Below are 15,891 nucleotides of genomic sequence, written 5' to 3' on the forward strand. Positions count from 1 at the left end.
AGAATCTTTGTGAGTTTTCGTTGCAACTGAAATAAAAAGACTAAACTTAATCTAAAAGACTTTTTTTAATGGTTTTTCTGCTATACTGGGTAATGTTGTTCTTGTTGAAGTAATAGGTGTATATGTATACACACACAGTAGTTGTGTATATACATACATGCAGATATCATTATTTCTTAATTAATATATTTTAAATCATAAGTATTTTAAGGTTATTAATTTCAGAAATTTAATTGTGTTTTTTTGGGGGGGCGGGGTTCCAAATTAAGTGGAATATTTTAATCCCTTTCAAAAAATGTTTCCTCTTTCCTATTCCTTGTGACCCCCATTCTTTATTCGAGTCTTTTACAAACTTTGAATATTTTTATTTTGGTTTGTGGAAGTGTATTTGTTATGTAAGGGTGTCTCTCATGCTGGCCTTTTGTCAGTTGCGACGACGAGTGTTCCGGTTGATATATGATCAACAGAAGGGCAGCTTGTGAAGTTAACATGCAAGCACTGTACAGACTTGTGTACCCTAATGTAATTTTCAGGGATTCAGTGTGACACAGAATGTGACCAGGCTGCCCTATGAAATACATGTCCGCACCATTTGTGCCAGCTGAGTGAGCTTAAGTAATGTGAAATAAAGTGTCTTGCTCAAGGAGACAGTGTGTGAAGAGGAAATGAACTTCTGACCTACTACCGTGAGCTGAATACCCCTAACCTCCAAGCCATGTACCTTCCTGATGTCTCTCTTAGTGGCTTGTTAATCAGTAAGGCACCCTACTAGTTTGCTGCAAACATGTTTGGTTGACACCGTTCCTTCAAATACTTTCCTTGCTGATTAACATAAATTTCTGTTGCCTTTCATAAAATAAACACCATAATACTCTTCAGTTGTCTGTTTTCAAAAGAGAAGTCAAGACTTTTTTTTTTTAAATTAATATACTGGGTGGCTTCCCAGCCTCTTGGGTCTGGGTTCAGTCCTACTGCATGGTACCTTGGGCAAATGTCTTCTAGAGCCCTTTACTGACCAAAGCCTTGTGAGTGGATTTGGTAGATGGAAACTGAAAGAAGCCTGTTGTGTGTGTGTCCTTGTTTTGACTTTGCATGATTATTGTAAACGAATGTTGTTCCTTTCCAGTCTTCTGTGTAAAACATGTCTATCCATATGGGGTGGGGGGATATCACCTTGGTTGGAAACAGATGATGGTTGGTGATAGGGAGGGCATCTGGACTTAGAAAAGTCTGTTAATGAATTCCATCTGCCTCATGCAAGATTGAAATAATGGACATTAAAAAACTGATAATGATATACCTATTTCTTTACTACCCACAAGGGGCTAAACACAGAGAGGACAAACAAGAACAGACAAACGGATTAAGTCGATTACATCGACCCCAGTGCGTAACTTATACTTAATTTATTGACCTTGAAAGGATGAAAGGCAAAGTTGACCTCAGTGGAATTTGAACTCAGAAAGTAATGGCAGACGAAATACGGCTACGTATTTCACCCTGCATGATAACAATTCTGCCAGCTCGCCACCTTCAAAATGATAATGATATACCATGTCTGTGCATGTGTATATGTATGTGGATACAGACACACAGATTATAATCATCATGTGATATTACCATCATCATTCATCCGTTTTGCATGTTGGCATGGGTGGGAGGTTTGACAGGGGACGTCTGAGCAGAAGATTGCCCCATGCTTCACTCTTTGGTTTTGGCAGGGTTTTATGGCTGGATGCTCTTCCTAACACCAACCACCCAACAGTGATAGTTGCAGTGAAATTAGCAAATAAAATGGTTTCGTTTTTGTACAGATGGCCAACTATTATGAGATTGTATGGAAAAGCCTATTCGGGCTGATGTCTATGAAACACTATGGAGGACAGCTTCCATAGGTTTGGTTTGTAGTGTAAGGAAATAGCATTGTTATACCTTGGCTGATTTCAAGCTAATTAGAAAAGCAAGTTGTATTTAAAGACACCCAAGTAAAATAGATTAGGATAAAGTTTGTGCATAAAACCGTGCTTAAGTTGATCATCGGAATCTATATAAATGTTATAATTAAGTGGTTTCTGCTGGCTGGAGATGGCAGGCTCCGAATGAGGAAGAAAGAGAAATAAAGTTAGTTGCATAGAGAGAGAGAAAGAGAGAGAGAGAGAGAGAGATAAAAGTAGCTAGTTTGTTAAAGGTAGATAGATAGATTATGCTGAGAGAGAGAGAGATATTTAACTAGCTAGCTAGGTAAGATAAAGGTAGCAAGATAGGGGTAGATAGATAAATCGATAGATTGATAGATAGATAAATAGATAAAGGTAGTGAGGTAGATAGATAGATAGGTAGATAAGTAGGTAGGGAGAGAAGAAAATAGAGGGGAGTCATTTTACAAGTCTCAAACTTTTCACAGTCATGTTAAAAACAATGTAAATGTATGGCTAAGGAGAGAGAGAGAGAGAGAAAGAAAGAAAGAGGTGGGAGGGGACTAAATGTTTGCTCTTGTGCTGTGATGTAAATGCAATCTTACAGAAAATAATTTTCTCATTGCTTATCCTGCTTATCTTTCAAGTCATTTAAGAAATGTGCATTAATATCTTGGTTTTGTTATTCACCAAACATTCCTGTGTGAAAACCAGTTTTCTTAAATTCAGGAAAAAGAACAAAAAGAAAGAGCCCCCCCCCCACCGCCTCTTACTGAAATCTGGTTTTGGCTCTACCATACATTGACAGAGCTAGTGTTTAATAAGTACGAATCACTCAACTGTGACCTGTTGGCACTTTTGATAGCAGCCCACCTGAGACTGCCCCCCACTTCTGCTTCTAGCATACAAACTTCCTGCTTTTAAGCCATCTAAATTAAAACTTTCCAATCAAAATATGTTAATCCTTGTTCCAGACACCCTGGTAAAAGAATGACAAAAGTATTTTACTGAATTCTTCCTTATTTTCAAAATTAATAGAAAGAAAGGACAGTGTATTTCAGCAGACACTTGGTAACGAAATGGTTAGTGTCATCATTATTATCTTCATCTCTAAGAGAGTTTCTTTAGAGTACAGAAAACCTGTAGAGCTAAACTTAAAAGAGAGAATATTGCACTGCTAACACAAAAGACAGCGACAAGATTGATTTGTAAATCTTAAATACATTTGACAGTAATGTTATGATTGCAAAATAAAACTATGTCGTTACTAGCAATTAATATGTATAATCTTCCATGCCAGTGGCACATAAAAGGGCACCATTCGAGTGTGATTGTTGCCAGTGTCGCCTTACTGGCACTTGTGCCCGTGCTAGTAGGGTGCCAAGAGCACCATCCAAGCGTGATCGTTGCTAGAGCAGCCAACTGGCTTCCGTGCCGATGGCACGTAAAAGGTCATCATTCGAGCGTGATCGTTGCCAGTTCCGCCTGACTGGCCCCTGTGACGGTGGCATGTAAAAGGGCACCATTCAAGCGTGGTCATTACCAACGTCGCCTTACTGGCACCTGTGCCGGTGGCATGTGTAAAAAGATTTGAGCGAGGTCATTGCCAGTACCACCTGACTGGCCCCTGTGCCATGGCACGTAAAAGGGCACCATTCGAGTGTGATCATTATCAACATCGCCTAACTGGCACCTGTGCCAGTGGCATGTGTAAAAAGATTCGAGCGAGGTCATTGCCAGTACTGCCTGACTGGCCCCCGTGCCGGTGGCACATAAAGAGCACCCACTACACTTTCAGAGTGGTTGGCATTAGGAAGGGCATCCAGCTGTAGAAACTCTGCCAGATCAAGATTGGGGCCTAGTGCAGCCATCTGGTTCGCCAGTCCTCAGTCAAAATCGTCCAACCCATGCTAGCATGGAAAGCGGACGTTAAACGATGATGATTTTGATGATGAATCTTGATGTTCCAGTTCACTTTCATCCTAGATTCAAACTATTTCCTTTCTCCATTTATCTTTTTAAAGTCTTTATCCACATCCTTAATTCGTGTTCATCCCCTGCACATCCCTAATGATCCTCAGTGCTTTGATGATGACTTGTGTGTATATCTGGGGTAACATCATACTCTGTGTCCTTCCTTTTTTAACATGAATGTTTTTCATGGGAGACATACTTGCTTCCTTTCTTTCTAGTCTTCACAAAGTATCTACCTCCAAGTCCCATGTCTCACAGCATAACATTTTGCATACAAACTTCATATAATCTGTCCTTCATTTTTAGAGAGAAGCCATTTGTTGCCAACAAAGACAACAGCTTTGTCAACTTTCCCCAACCTTATTTTGACTTCTATACTTTCTGAACAGCCACTCCTGCTGCTAATTAGGGTACCCAAGTAGCAAAACTTCAAAGGAGCTGTCCTGACATTTGAGACAGTATCTATTTCTCTAGTGGTGTGGTGCACCTTCTGAACATGAAATCTACCTTTCCTATTAACCTGCTTGTGATCCCACTACATCTTTTGTGAGTCCATTATTCATACTGGGCCCACCATATAGAATTTTTACTGAAACCTGTTCTGCAATATAAGCATGACCATTTCTTTGATTGTATCAGGGTCCAGTCTTCTCCCTTCATACTTTGCCTTTGTTAACTAAGATCTTTCAATTCCAGGTTTTGCTTCTCTTTGAAATTTGCTTCAATTCTTTTACTGATTCTGCTCCAAGAGCTGTCAGTATACAGGACTTCTTAAGGATAGTCAATCCTAAATTCCTCTGTTATAGTTTAGAGGCTACAATAAATAGTGGTGGTGGTGTTGGATCGAGAACCAAGTCCTGATGAGCTGCTTTCATCATCATCATCATTGTTTAACATCCACCTTCTATGCTGGCATGAGGTGGACGGTTTGACCGAGGACTGGCAAACCAGGAGGCTGCACCAGACTTCAGTCTGATTTGACAAGATTTCTACATCTGGATGCCCTTCCTAATGTCAACCACTCCAAGAGTATAGGGGGGTGCTTTTTACATGCTACCAGCACAGGGGCCAGTCAGGCAGTACTGGCATCGGCCATACTCAAATGGTGCTTTTTACGTGCCACTGGCATGGGAGCCAGTCAGGCAGCACTTGAATTTATTGCTGAGTCTCACCTTGCTGACTGCAACTCTTTACATGGATTGTACAGAGGTTTAAACTACTCTTTTAGCCATTTGGATATTCGCTTCCTGATAACCCCTTAAATTTCCGGTCTTTCCAAGCCTGTCTCTTTGTTGCTCTGGCATAGAACTGTTCCACTGCCATGTTTTTACACACCAGCCACGGGTTTGGTCTCCACCCCCAATAGATTATCTCGTAGAAACTTTTAATCTTGTTCCCATGTTATAAACCTTTATCTCCCCTTCCTTATTGCCCCTAGGCATCAGTAAATCTCTCTCTAAATGCAGAAATCATTGAAAGTTTTTTCACCTTTCAGTTCTTCTTTCCCCAAATAATCTTTTGTCTGTGAATCATTAACCACTGATCTATCTGGATGGTTCATTCTTCACCTCAAAAGGACATGACATTTTATAATCCTTTGTCTATTCCATTGCATGGATAGAATAAAGTCTGTCTTGTTTGTGTCCTTACTTGATTGGTAAGCAGTCAGGTGTCTGAGACATCTCCTGAAGATAAGGTTTCAAATCATGAGATCATCGGCATCACAGAACTCCAATAATCTTGATTCTTTTGCATGTCTTGTACCATTCCCTTGACCTCCAGAGTAGCCATCATGGTGTTGACCAACATGCCCATTAATGTTGCCAGCTGTCGTAATGACATCTGTTACTGACATGGCTACAAACAATAAATAGATCTTTCGAAATATTTTTATATTGATAAATTTGATTGATTTTGGATAATTGTCTTGATTTTATTTTCATTTGTTAATATCTTGAGAAGTATTTAGTCAGGCAGTTCCACAAATTAATACACTGTAACTATAGCTTTATTAAGGTGTGTGTGTGTGTGAATTTTAGTAAGTAACGTATTACCGTAAAAGAGTTATGATAATGACTGCATTCTTCAAGAGTGTTAGTTTTCAGGTAAGATTACAAGAAAGTGAAAAACCAAGGCTTCTAATATTTACGAGTAAGATTAATCATTTTCTATTTAAGTATTGGAAGTTGTTCTAATTGAGAGACAGAAAAAAACATGGGTCGTGGTCTGAGGAATTCTTCACTTTCCTAATCTCATAGAAACATAATTTGACAGGAAGAAGTTTGATAATTCTTCTTCTTTGAAATGGATGCTTCTGCCATTGCCGAGATGTTTATTTAATGCTGAGAAATATTTTCTTCTATAAATTTTCATTATCTCATTTACATTTTCACATTCCATAAGAGAAAAACTAACTTGAAAATAAAGTATAAGTTGAAAGATAAATAGTCTCAAAGTATTTTGATAGAAAAAAGTTTCTGTATTTATTACTTAAAATTCTTATTGCTGTTTGTTGTTGCCGTTTTGACACAATATTAAAATATTCTTTTTATGTATAATCGAATATGTCTGATATTTGATAGAAGATGAATATTATGTAATTTGCTGGATTTTTGAAATTGAATTTGTCTAAAGAGGAGGATCAGCAACAGTAATCTTTGAATATTATTCTCTTAGAATGTGGAAGAGGAATAACCAGACAGATAGAGATGTTGTGTAGTTAGGGTTGTTGCTGTTTGGGAGTTCTGAAGATCTGACGATTATATGAGTGGGGAGAAGTTTTCAAGGGGGTTGTGCAATGTTAGGTAACAGTGTTATGTAAAGTTAGCAAATTGGAATGAACAGAAACAGCTATTGATGTCATTGCTTGAAACGACAGGGAAAGGACACAGTTTAGTGGTGGTATATGCATGTATATATACATATATATGTAGTTATGTACATATATGTATGTATGTATATATGCATATACTTATATATTATTTATATTATTTATAAGATCAAATGCCACGCATCCATTTCCAAGTAAGTTTTGACTTAATAATTACGATGCGCACTCTTATTCTATCTCTATTCTTTCTATCTCCCTCTCTTGTTCTTCTTCCTTTCTGTTTTTCTCTCCCACCCTTTCCCTATTCTTCTCTCCCCTTCACTGTTCCCTCTCTCACTCTTCCTCCTTGACTATCTTGTTGCTCACACGTGACCAACGGCTATCCATCTTTCTTCCACATCCTTCCTAAAGACAAGACGTACTTTTATCTGTCTCTTCTCAAAGCTCGTTTTTCCAGCGTTCACCACTTCACATCGTTTTGGTTTAACAGCCCTCACTGTTTGTTTTTACTGTTTTGTTCTCACTGTCCTGTTTTTGTTACCACTTTAACCCTCTGCAAAAAATCACAAATTTTATTTAATTTGCTTTGTGGGAAGGACTGTTTTAACGACGTCATGTCTTGTCCCTACCTTCGAAACGTTTTGAAGATAGAAATAGGGAACAGCTGATTAAGGGAATGTTCTTTATGTTGCTTGTCTCGTTTCTGTTTGTTTGTTTCTTTAATTGTTTGAAAAAAGGTTCGTTTTCTATGTTTTTGTTCTCATTTCTTATTTTGTCTACATTTTTTTTATGTCCTCTACCCATATATGCATGTATATATACATATATATGTAGGTATGTACATATATGTATGTATATATTCATATACTTATATATTATTTATCTTCATATATAAAATCCGTTCCATCTGTCTGTTTATATGCTTATAACTCGAGTATTGTTCATCCGATCGCGCTGAAATTTTAAACATGGATGCATGAGAGAGCGGGGCATTCCGTAATCTAAAAAGATTTTTGAAATCGTTAGTTTGAAAGTGAGAATTGCTATTTTTGTAATCTTTATGTCCTGTTTGTTCCGCCATCAAAACAACCGGTTGCTCAGACAGCCAGCACATACCATTTCGCTAGCAATAAGGGGAGTACAGGATGACAGTCAGCCAAAACTGTCACTATGCTGTGTCTCTCTTCTTTTCTCTCTCTGTGGGGTTAATAATCATAATCTTTAGTTACAGTTTCTCATTCAAACTACATAATAAGCAGAATTGTCAGATTAAAACAGTAGGGTGTTTTGAAGGAGATTTGGCTGCTATTTCTACCAGGTCTAGCGACCATGTAGAAGTCTGCTTCATTGATATTATATATTCCTTATACTTTCCAAAACCGAGTCACATATTTTGACGTTTGGAGTATCAAAAGTTTCAGTACTATTTTGGCTACTAATTAAACTTAATTTTCATTTATATATTTGCATCAAAAGTTTAACGGAATTTTTTCCATAAATCAACTATTGTAAAAATTTTATACAATGACGTCACATTTTCTATATGTGTGTGTACCTTAATAGATGTCAATCATCACGACACACACCTTCACTTACTCACTCTATCTCTCTTTCTCTCTCACTTACACAAGCATGCACACACACACACACACACGTCCATTTGATATAGATGTACATACTTCTTTCACTTTCTTTCTCTGTTCTTTTCGCTTTATCTTCTTTCAATTTCTGCTCTCTTGAAATAAAATTTTTACGGATACAACTGCTTACAAAAATAGGGATTAAGGTATAATTTCTTTCTGTGTTCATAATTTTTTGTTTACAATATTGGGGAAAATATGCCACCAAAGAAGACGTAATCTCTCCAGAAACAAGTATAAAGCAAGGAGGATTGTAGAAAACCGAAGGTGAGAGTCTGAAGAGAGATGCTAGATGAGATTTTCTCAACATCAGCAAATGCATGTTGCAGCACTTAATGCTGGATCATTAAACCAATGTTTTAATGATTAGACAGAGGTCCAATAGAATAGCTCTCAGAAACAGACTACGTACAAATTCATTCTTCACAATTCCCGAAGCTGTTTTTAGATATGATCCATCCCATTCTTATAGGGATAATAACTCTGTCCAAATTGGTGTGCTAAACACGAATTGTCTTTTCTGTAGAGCTTTAAAGTTTTCAAATGAAACAAATGGTATGTGCTGCTCAGGTGGTCAGGTAACATCGCCAGCACTACCAGCTCCTTCTCAACCTCTTATGGATCTTCTAGAAGGTATTTCCATCCAGTCAAAGGATTTTCTGAAAAATATCAGACAATACAACTCTGCAAATGACATCGTTTGGTGCATCTAAGAAGATAGATAAGGGCAAGTCTATCACCTCATTGATTCCCTGTTACCCATATATGAACAACCACAGTTCTTCCAAATTTACTTTATGAGTCATGTAGGGACACCAAATCCGAAGAAGGTGTCAACATTTCAGATGATGGGTCGTGTTAGACACAGAGCCAACTGCTGCAAAAGAGAATATATCCACAGATAGCTTCTCGGTGCATTCAAAAATCACAAAACCCCCACAGGTTAGGGCCTGAAATACTCCAAACAGATGCATTGCATGTTGCTTAGTCAAATTAGCCCATCATCTACTCCACAAATGTTTTGTTGACAATGCTGCATTTTTCCATATCACTTGTTTCAACAAACTATGCCATTTTAATGCCGAGCAACGACAGGTGTCTCTGCTAGTATTATATATATATATATATATATATATCTCGGTAGGTGGAAGTTACTGCCGTGTGTGTATGTGTGCGTATAGCTGCTCAGTGCCTCTCCGAAAGAGAGAGAGAGGGATAACGGGAAGGTTTACCAAAATAAACAAAAGTCGAAGGCAGGTGGAGTACAAACAAATAATGTATTAGTATTGCGCTCAGGAATAGAAATAAAACAAGTCTTTTACATTTCGATCCTACACTCTTCAACAGAAAGATACACAGAAAAGAAACAAGGAGAGAAGAAAATTGCGTGTAGGGGCTAACGATCCAACATGGCGTTATATATATGTAATGATTAACCATTTATGTAACAACAAAAGTAGACTTTGGTATGGAGGAATAGACTGAATACTTGTTGCAGTAGTCAGAGCTCCTTGCCAGGTCATGGCTTCACACGACAGTTAATGAATGGTGATGTGTGCTGATTGGAAATTGGATTATTTCACATCCGTGGCTTGCTGAGAGGCTCTGAATACTTTGTGTGAGTGATCCATGTTTGTATAATATATCAAATATATAAATCAAGAGAGTTTTCTGAAATGGAGACTGTGTGAGTGTGTGTGTGTGTAGTGGGTGCACCTTTGTGGATGCCTGTGTACCGATTTGACAAAGATATTTGTGATGTTTGAAGGGCCAACAGCGGCTGTTTGTGGCTGGAGTTATATTTGGTTTTAAAGAGGAAACCCAGCCTTTGTGGTAGAATTGCAGCTATTTAAAGAATGTGGGAATCTTCATAAGGAGTTGTCCGAGGTTGTTGAGAGTCCTTATATAGGTGTAGGGAGTGATATATCCTGTTATATATCCTGGCAACATTTTATGGTTAGAATTTTCCATTTTTGATCTTATAAAAAAAAAATTTTCAGAGAAAGAAATGAAATTTAAAACTTAAATTTCTCTTTTACCATTCAGTTAAAGAAATCTGAAACACAGTATTTTCTCTGGTTTCTGCTGCAAGTCGGTTCCCATGTCTTTAACAACCATATTTTCCTACACTTTCCAGAAATTGCTGACTTAGTGTTAAAATTTGAAACTATTTATTTTTATTATTATTATTAATAATAATAATAATGTTGAATGTTTTTTATCTATTACAGATCAGCTTTTGATAATAAAACAATGAAGAAAGTGGCCATCAAGAAAATCTCCCCATTTGAACACCAGACATATTGTCAAAGGACATTGCGAGAAATTAAGATTCTTACAAGATTTAAACATGAAAATGTGAGTTGATCTTAACTAAACACTTTCTTTCCTGAAATTACAATAACGATAATGTTCATGTCTCATTGGGAGGGTTCGTTAATATAGAATTATACAAACTTGTGCCAGTGGCATGTGTAAAAAGATTCGAGCGAGGTCATTGCCAGTACCGCCTGACCGGCCCCCGTGCCGGTGGCATGTAAAAAGTACCCACTACACTCTCGGATTGGTTGGCGTTAGGAAGGTCATCCAGCTGTAGAAACTCTGCCAGATCAAGATTGGAGCCTGGTGCAGCCCTCTGGTTCGCTAGCCCTCAGTCAAATCGTCCAACCCATGCTAGCATGGAAAGCAGATGTTAAACAATGATGATGATGATGCTTAATTTTTATGCATCTCCCTCTTTGTGGGTTAATTAATGGAGAGTTTCTCATATGGTGACTGAAAGTCCATTGAGATGAAGGACAACTTCTTTACTTTTGACAGATGTTGTCAAGGTATGTGAGAATTCTTAAGAATATTGAAAATAATCCATGTAGATGTTGGCCTTGCATATGGTAAGCATCCACCCATAACCATCTGCTACATGCAGCAATTCTGAACCCATAACAAATGTATTCCTCCAATTTCATCATCATGGATTAACATTAGGCGCAGGAGTGGCTGTGTGGTAAGTAGCTGGCTTACCAACCACATGGTTCCGGGTTCAGTCCCACTGCGTGGCACCTTGGGCAAGTGTCTTCTGCTATAGCCTTGGGCTGACCAATGCCTTGTGAATGGATTTGGTAGACGGAAACTGAAAGAAGCCTGTCGTATATAATGTATATATATATGTATGTGTGTATGTTTGTGTGTCTGTGTTTGTCCCCCTAGCATTGCTTGACAACCGATGCTGGTGTGTTTACGTCCCCGTCACTTAGCGGTTCGGCAAAAGAGACCGATAGAATAAGTACTGGGCTTAGAAAGAATAAGTCCCGGGGTCGATTTGCTCGACTAAAGGTGGTGCTCCAGCATGGCCGCAGTCAAATGACTGAAACAAGTAAAAGAGTAAAAAGAGAGATTCATTTTCTGGCAGGAGTTTGAGGATTTGACAGGATCTGGCAAGGTTAGGAGCTGCATCAGGTTCTGCTTGTCTCTTTTGGTATGGTTTCTACTGCTCGATGCCCTTCCTAACACCAACCACTTTACAAAGAGCACTGGGTGCTTTTCTTGTGGCACCAGCACCAGTGTTTTTCATGTAGCACCTGCACTGACAGGGTCACCAAGTAACTTACAAGAAAGTTGTAACTTTCATAGAGGAAACTATTTAAACCAGAGCATTATTATTTCTTTGGCCCATCCTTGTGGTATGGGCAAGTGAAAACTGTCTGGAACTTTTGGTTTCTTTATTTTTTAAAGATTACACTGCTCTTCACCACCCTCTGACCTACCTTTCCCCATCTCTGTAGCCTTGGTCACCACTGCCAGCCCCCTACCTCCAGCCCTACCCAACCCCTACAGTTGTCAGCTTCTCTTATCTACCTCCCTTATTTATCAGTCTTACCCATTCCCTATCACTCTCTCTTACTCTCCCCTATACACTCTTGCAACTTGTACCCACCCACACTTCCTCTTCTCCCCTCACTACTTCATCTTAAGGGGCCACTCTCATGTCTCACCATCATCGCTTTTATCTCCTTTCAATTCCATCTTTCAGTAGCCATATAGGTACCTGTTCTGTTTCGGCCCCTTCTTCTCACTTTAAACTCTCATCTCATAGCATAAAGCCATCTTGCTCTCTACTGTAGCCCCCATTCAGTTGAAGGAGATCTAAGTCTTGCGGGCTGTGTGCTGACCTCATCAGTGCTGGTATCAGGAGAAGAAAAAGTACTCAATACATGCTGTAAAGTGTTTGGCATTAGGAAGGACATCCAGCTGAGAAACCATGCCAAAGCAGAGACTGGAATATGGTGCTTTCTCTTCAGACATATTGGATCCTGTCACTCATGCCAGCATCAAACATGGATGTTAAATGATGACGACAACGACAACATGGACTTACACTGTCAGCAATCTACGAGTCACAGAAAGCAGTGGGGCCGGTAGAATCTTTAGCATGTTGGACAAAATGCTTAGTAGCATTTTGTCTGTCCTTATGTTCCGAGTTCAAATTCCACTGAGGTCAACTTTGCCTTTCATCCTTCCAGACTTGATAAAGCCAGTCCCTGTTGAGCACTGGGGTCGATGTAATTGACTTATTCCCCTCCCCAACTTGCTGGACTTGTGCCAGTATTTGAAACCAATATGTGAGAGACAGAATGGAATAGAAAGAAACAATAAAAGAACAAAGAGCTGATTGGTTGGTGTGTACAAGGATTGTTTCAACCAATTTCTGGCTACTGAAGCATAAAACAAAATGTGAAGTTGGTAAATATGGATTTGGAATATTGGAAGCATCCCCAGTATTTCACTGGTACTGATTCTAGGGAAGTGAGAACTAAATTCGGTAATCGATCCACTGGTATCATTGACATTCTATTTCCCTTTGTTAGAGAGTTGTGAGTGGAACAGAGCTCCTTCTGGAGTTAGTCATGTGTGACCAGTTGTCTCCAGTTTCAACCCTTGTCGCGCCTGGTGTCAGCTAAGATTACAAAGTTTGAGTATTGTCTTGCAATCGTCTGGGAATTCACCTCTATTACATATATGTGATAAATACATCCAATACTTTACAATAAGAACAAGAACACTTTTTTGTTTTGTTTTTGTCTTTTCATGAATGGAATACAATTTAACAAAGATGTTGCACTAATTGATAGTCTTATTTATGTCAGTATTTGTAGATCATTGTAAGGCAGCGAGCTGGCAGAATTGTTAAGATGCCAAGCAAAATGCTTCCTGGTACTTTGTCTATCTTTACATTCTGAGTTCAAATGCCACTGAGGACCATTTTGCCCTTGCTTCTCTTCAGGGTCGATAAAATAAGGACCAGTTGCACTGGAGTCTATGTAATCGACATTTCCCTTCCTTGAACTTGCTGGCCTTGTGCCAAAATTCGAAATCAATATTTCTAGATCATTCCATAACAGTCCTTTTGTTATGAAGGGATTCATGCAGTTATTTTCACGTGATAATTTTTGAAACTATTCAGAAAGTCCACCAGCCAGACACATCTGTATTCTGTCCCAATCTAGACTGACATCTTTCACCATCATTCAAACTGACTTACCATCAATCCCTGTCTTTTAGTCTTCTGTCAGAATCTCTTACGAAATACTGTCTCCAAATACACTCCAACATCTACCCATTCTCCTTCTCATTCATAGTCTCTTATTTTACACACCCTGTCTATACAAATGTTGTTTTTCTCCCTCCTTGCATCCTTATTTCTTTATTAATCTGCAGTAACCTGTCCCCATTATCTCTACTTCTCATGGTTCTATGTTTTCTAAAAAGGTGTGGACACTATTCCTTGCCCTCCTAAATTAACAAACCCAAGAATACATGTTCTTAACAGCTCATCATAATAACCACCATAATCCTTTTACCACCTGTGGTTTATTCTTGCTGTCATGGGTTGGACAGCCATGTAGTGTGGCATAAAATATATTTTTAAACTTCTCATATAATTGGTTGTGGTTTATTATCCTCACCCAAACCATATTCTGTATCATTTTAATGGTGGAGAGGAAACATTTTGTGGTTTGTTCTTCAGTTCTGTGAATTACTTTCCTTCTTCCGAAGCCAGAGAAATGTTTATTTTTCTTTTACTACAACCTTCAACCATTTAGGAAAGTCTTACATCATATATTTACTATTTTCTAAAGGAGGGGCTGCACTAGTAAGGGGGTAAAATGATAGGTTAGTATAGTTAATGTTAATATTAAGGTTAGTCATTGTTAATAATGTATGAGTAAGGGTCCCAGAGGGATAGTGTGTGTATGCGTGTGTGTGTGTAATTGTGTGCATTGTTTGTGGGGGAGGTGAGAGTTGAGGGGAGGAAGTAAAATAGAGGAAGTAGTTTTCAGTAAAAGATATAATAATTTTACCAACTGTCATAGGCTCTTGAGATAACAGTGACCTCTGGTGGCTGAACTGATAAATCTGTTAGAGAAACTGTCTGACTAATTAAAACCTAGTCAAACTAATTGCTTCAGTTGGTTTCATATTTAAGCAATCTACAAGAATGTCTGATATTTTCTTAACTACCTAATAACGATAATTACTGCAGTGGTAGTTGCTTCTTCATTTCAAACAGAAAGCTGTATACGAATCCTATCTTTACCCACATGATGGTACCCTTTATTCCTTAGTAACCGTAGTCATCTTCAGACTTTGTTCATCACTCCTCTTAGTATCCTGGTTCTTGAATACCTTTAGCCAAGTCCAATCTCTTTCAAGGACTAAAGCTAATGGTTACGGTGGCTTTGTAGCAGGTGCAGGTGGGTGTAAAATTTGCTTCCCAATCACATAGTTTCAAGTTCAGTCCTACTGTATGGTACCCTAAGTAATGGTATATTACTATGGCTTCAGACTGACCAAAGGCTTTTTAATGGATTTGGTTGATAAAAACATGTCTGATTGTGAGGAAAATATTCCTTACTTGGAAACAGGTGAGGATTGGCAACAAAGGATTTCAAGCTGTAGGAAATCTGCCTCTGTAGACTGTGTCCAGCTGATGCCAGAATGAAAAGTGGACTTTGGAAGGATGATGATGTGTTAACATCAATGGCACCAAGATTGGTGTAAAGTCAGATTACAAGGAATTGATTGTTACTGTGAACTGTATTAAAACATCACTCAAAGTGATCTTAGATCAAACATTAAAGGAACTATCCTCACAGTCAATTGTTGTGTTGACCTTTTTAGATCTGATTGAGTCAAAAGTGCAGCCGTCCATTTTGACGGTTAGTGTTGTGTCAAGTCCATTACATCTGAAGTTTGAGTTTGTCATATTAGTTTTATTTTTTTTAACTTGATGTTCATATATGTGACTGATGGTCATTTCTTCAAGAGTGGAATACCAACATGTTATCTTTTAGCTTGGCATTATGGTTCAATGGGTTTAAAGAACTAAAGACTTATTAGAAGCTATTACTTGGGCATTTTTCCTGTATTGCAACAGTCTAGTTTTGACTTTGTCTTCTAAACTTTGGATTGTTGAATCGTATTCTTATCTCAGAACAATCAGAAACTGGACATGTAACAACAAAAGCTAATG

At 38.3% G+C, this 15,891-nt stretch overlaps 1 protein-coding gene across 1 annotated transcript in view; it reads left to right on the plus strand.

The window, feature by feature from the left end:
• The window catches only part of LOC115209072 (mitogen-activated protein kinase 1), a 96,891-nt gene that overhangs the window by 51,286 nt on the left and 29,714 nt on the right, over window positions 1–15,891 (plus strand). Inside the window, exon 2 of the mRNA XM_029777164.2 lies at window positions 10,592–10,718. Coding sequence (XP_029633024.1) covers window positions 10,592–10,718 — 127 coding nt within the window. The remainder of the gene's footprint in view (window positions 1–10,591; window positions 10,719–15,891) is intronic.

This window comes from Octopus sinensis, linkage group LG1 (genome assembly GCF_006345805.1).
Source record: "Octopus sinensis linkage group LG1, ASM634580v1, whole genome shotgun sequence".
NCBI lineage: Eukaryota > Metazoa > Mollusca > Cephalopoda > Octopoda > Octopodidae > Octopus > Octopus sinensis.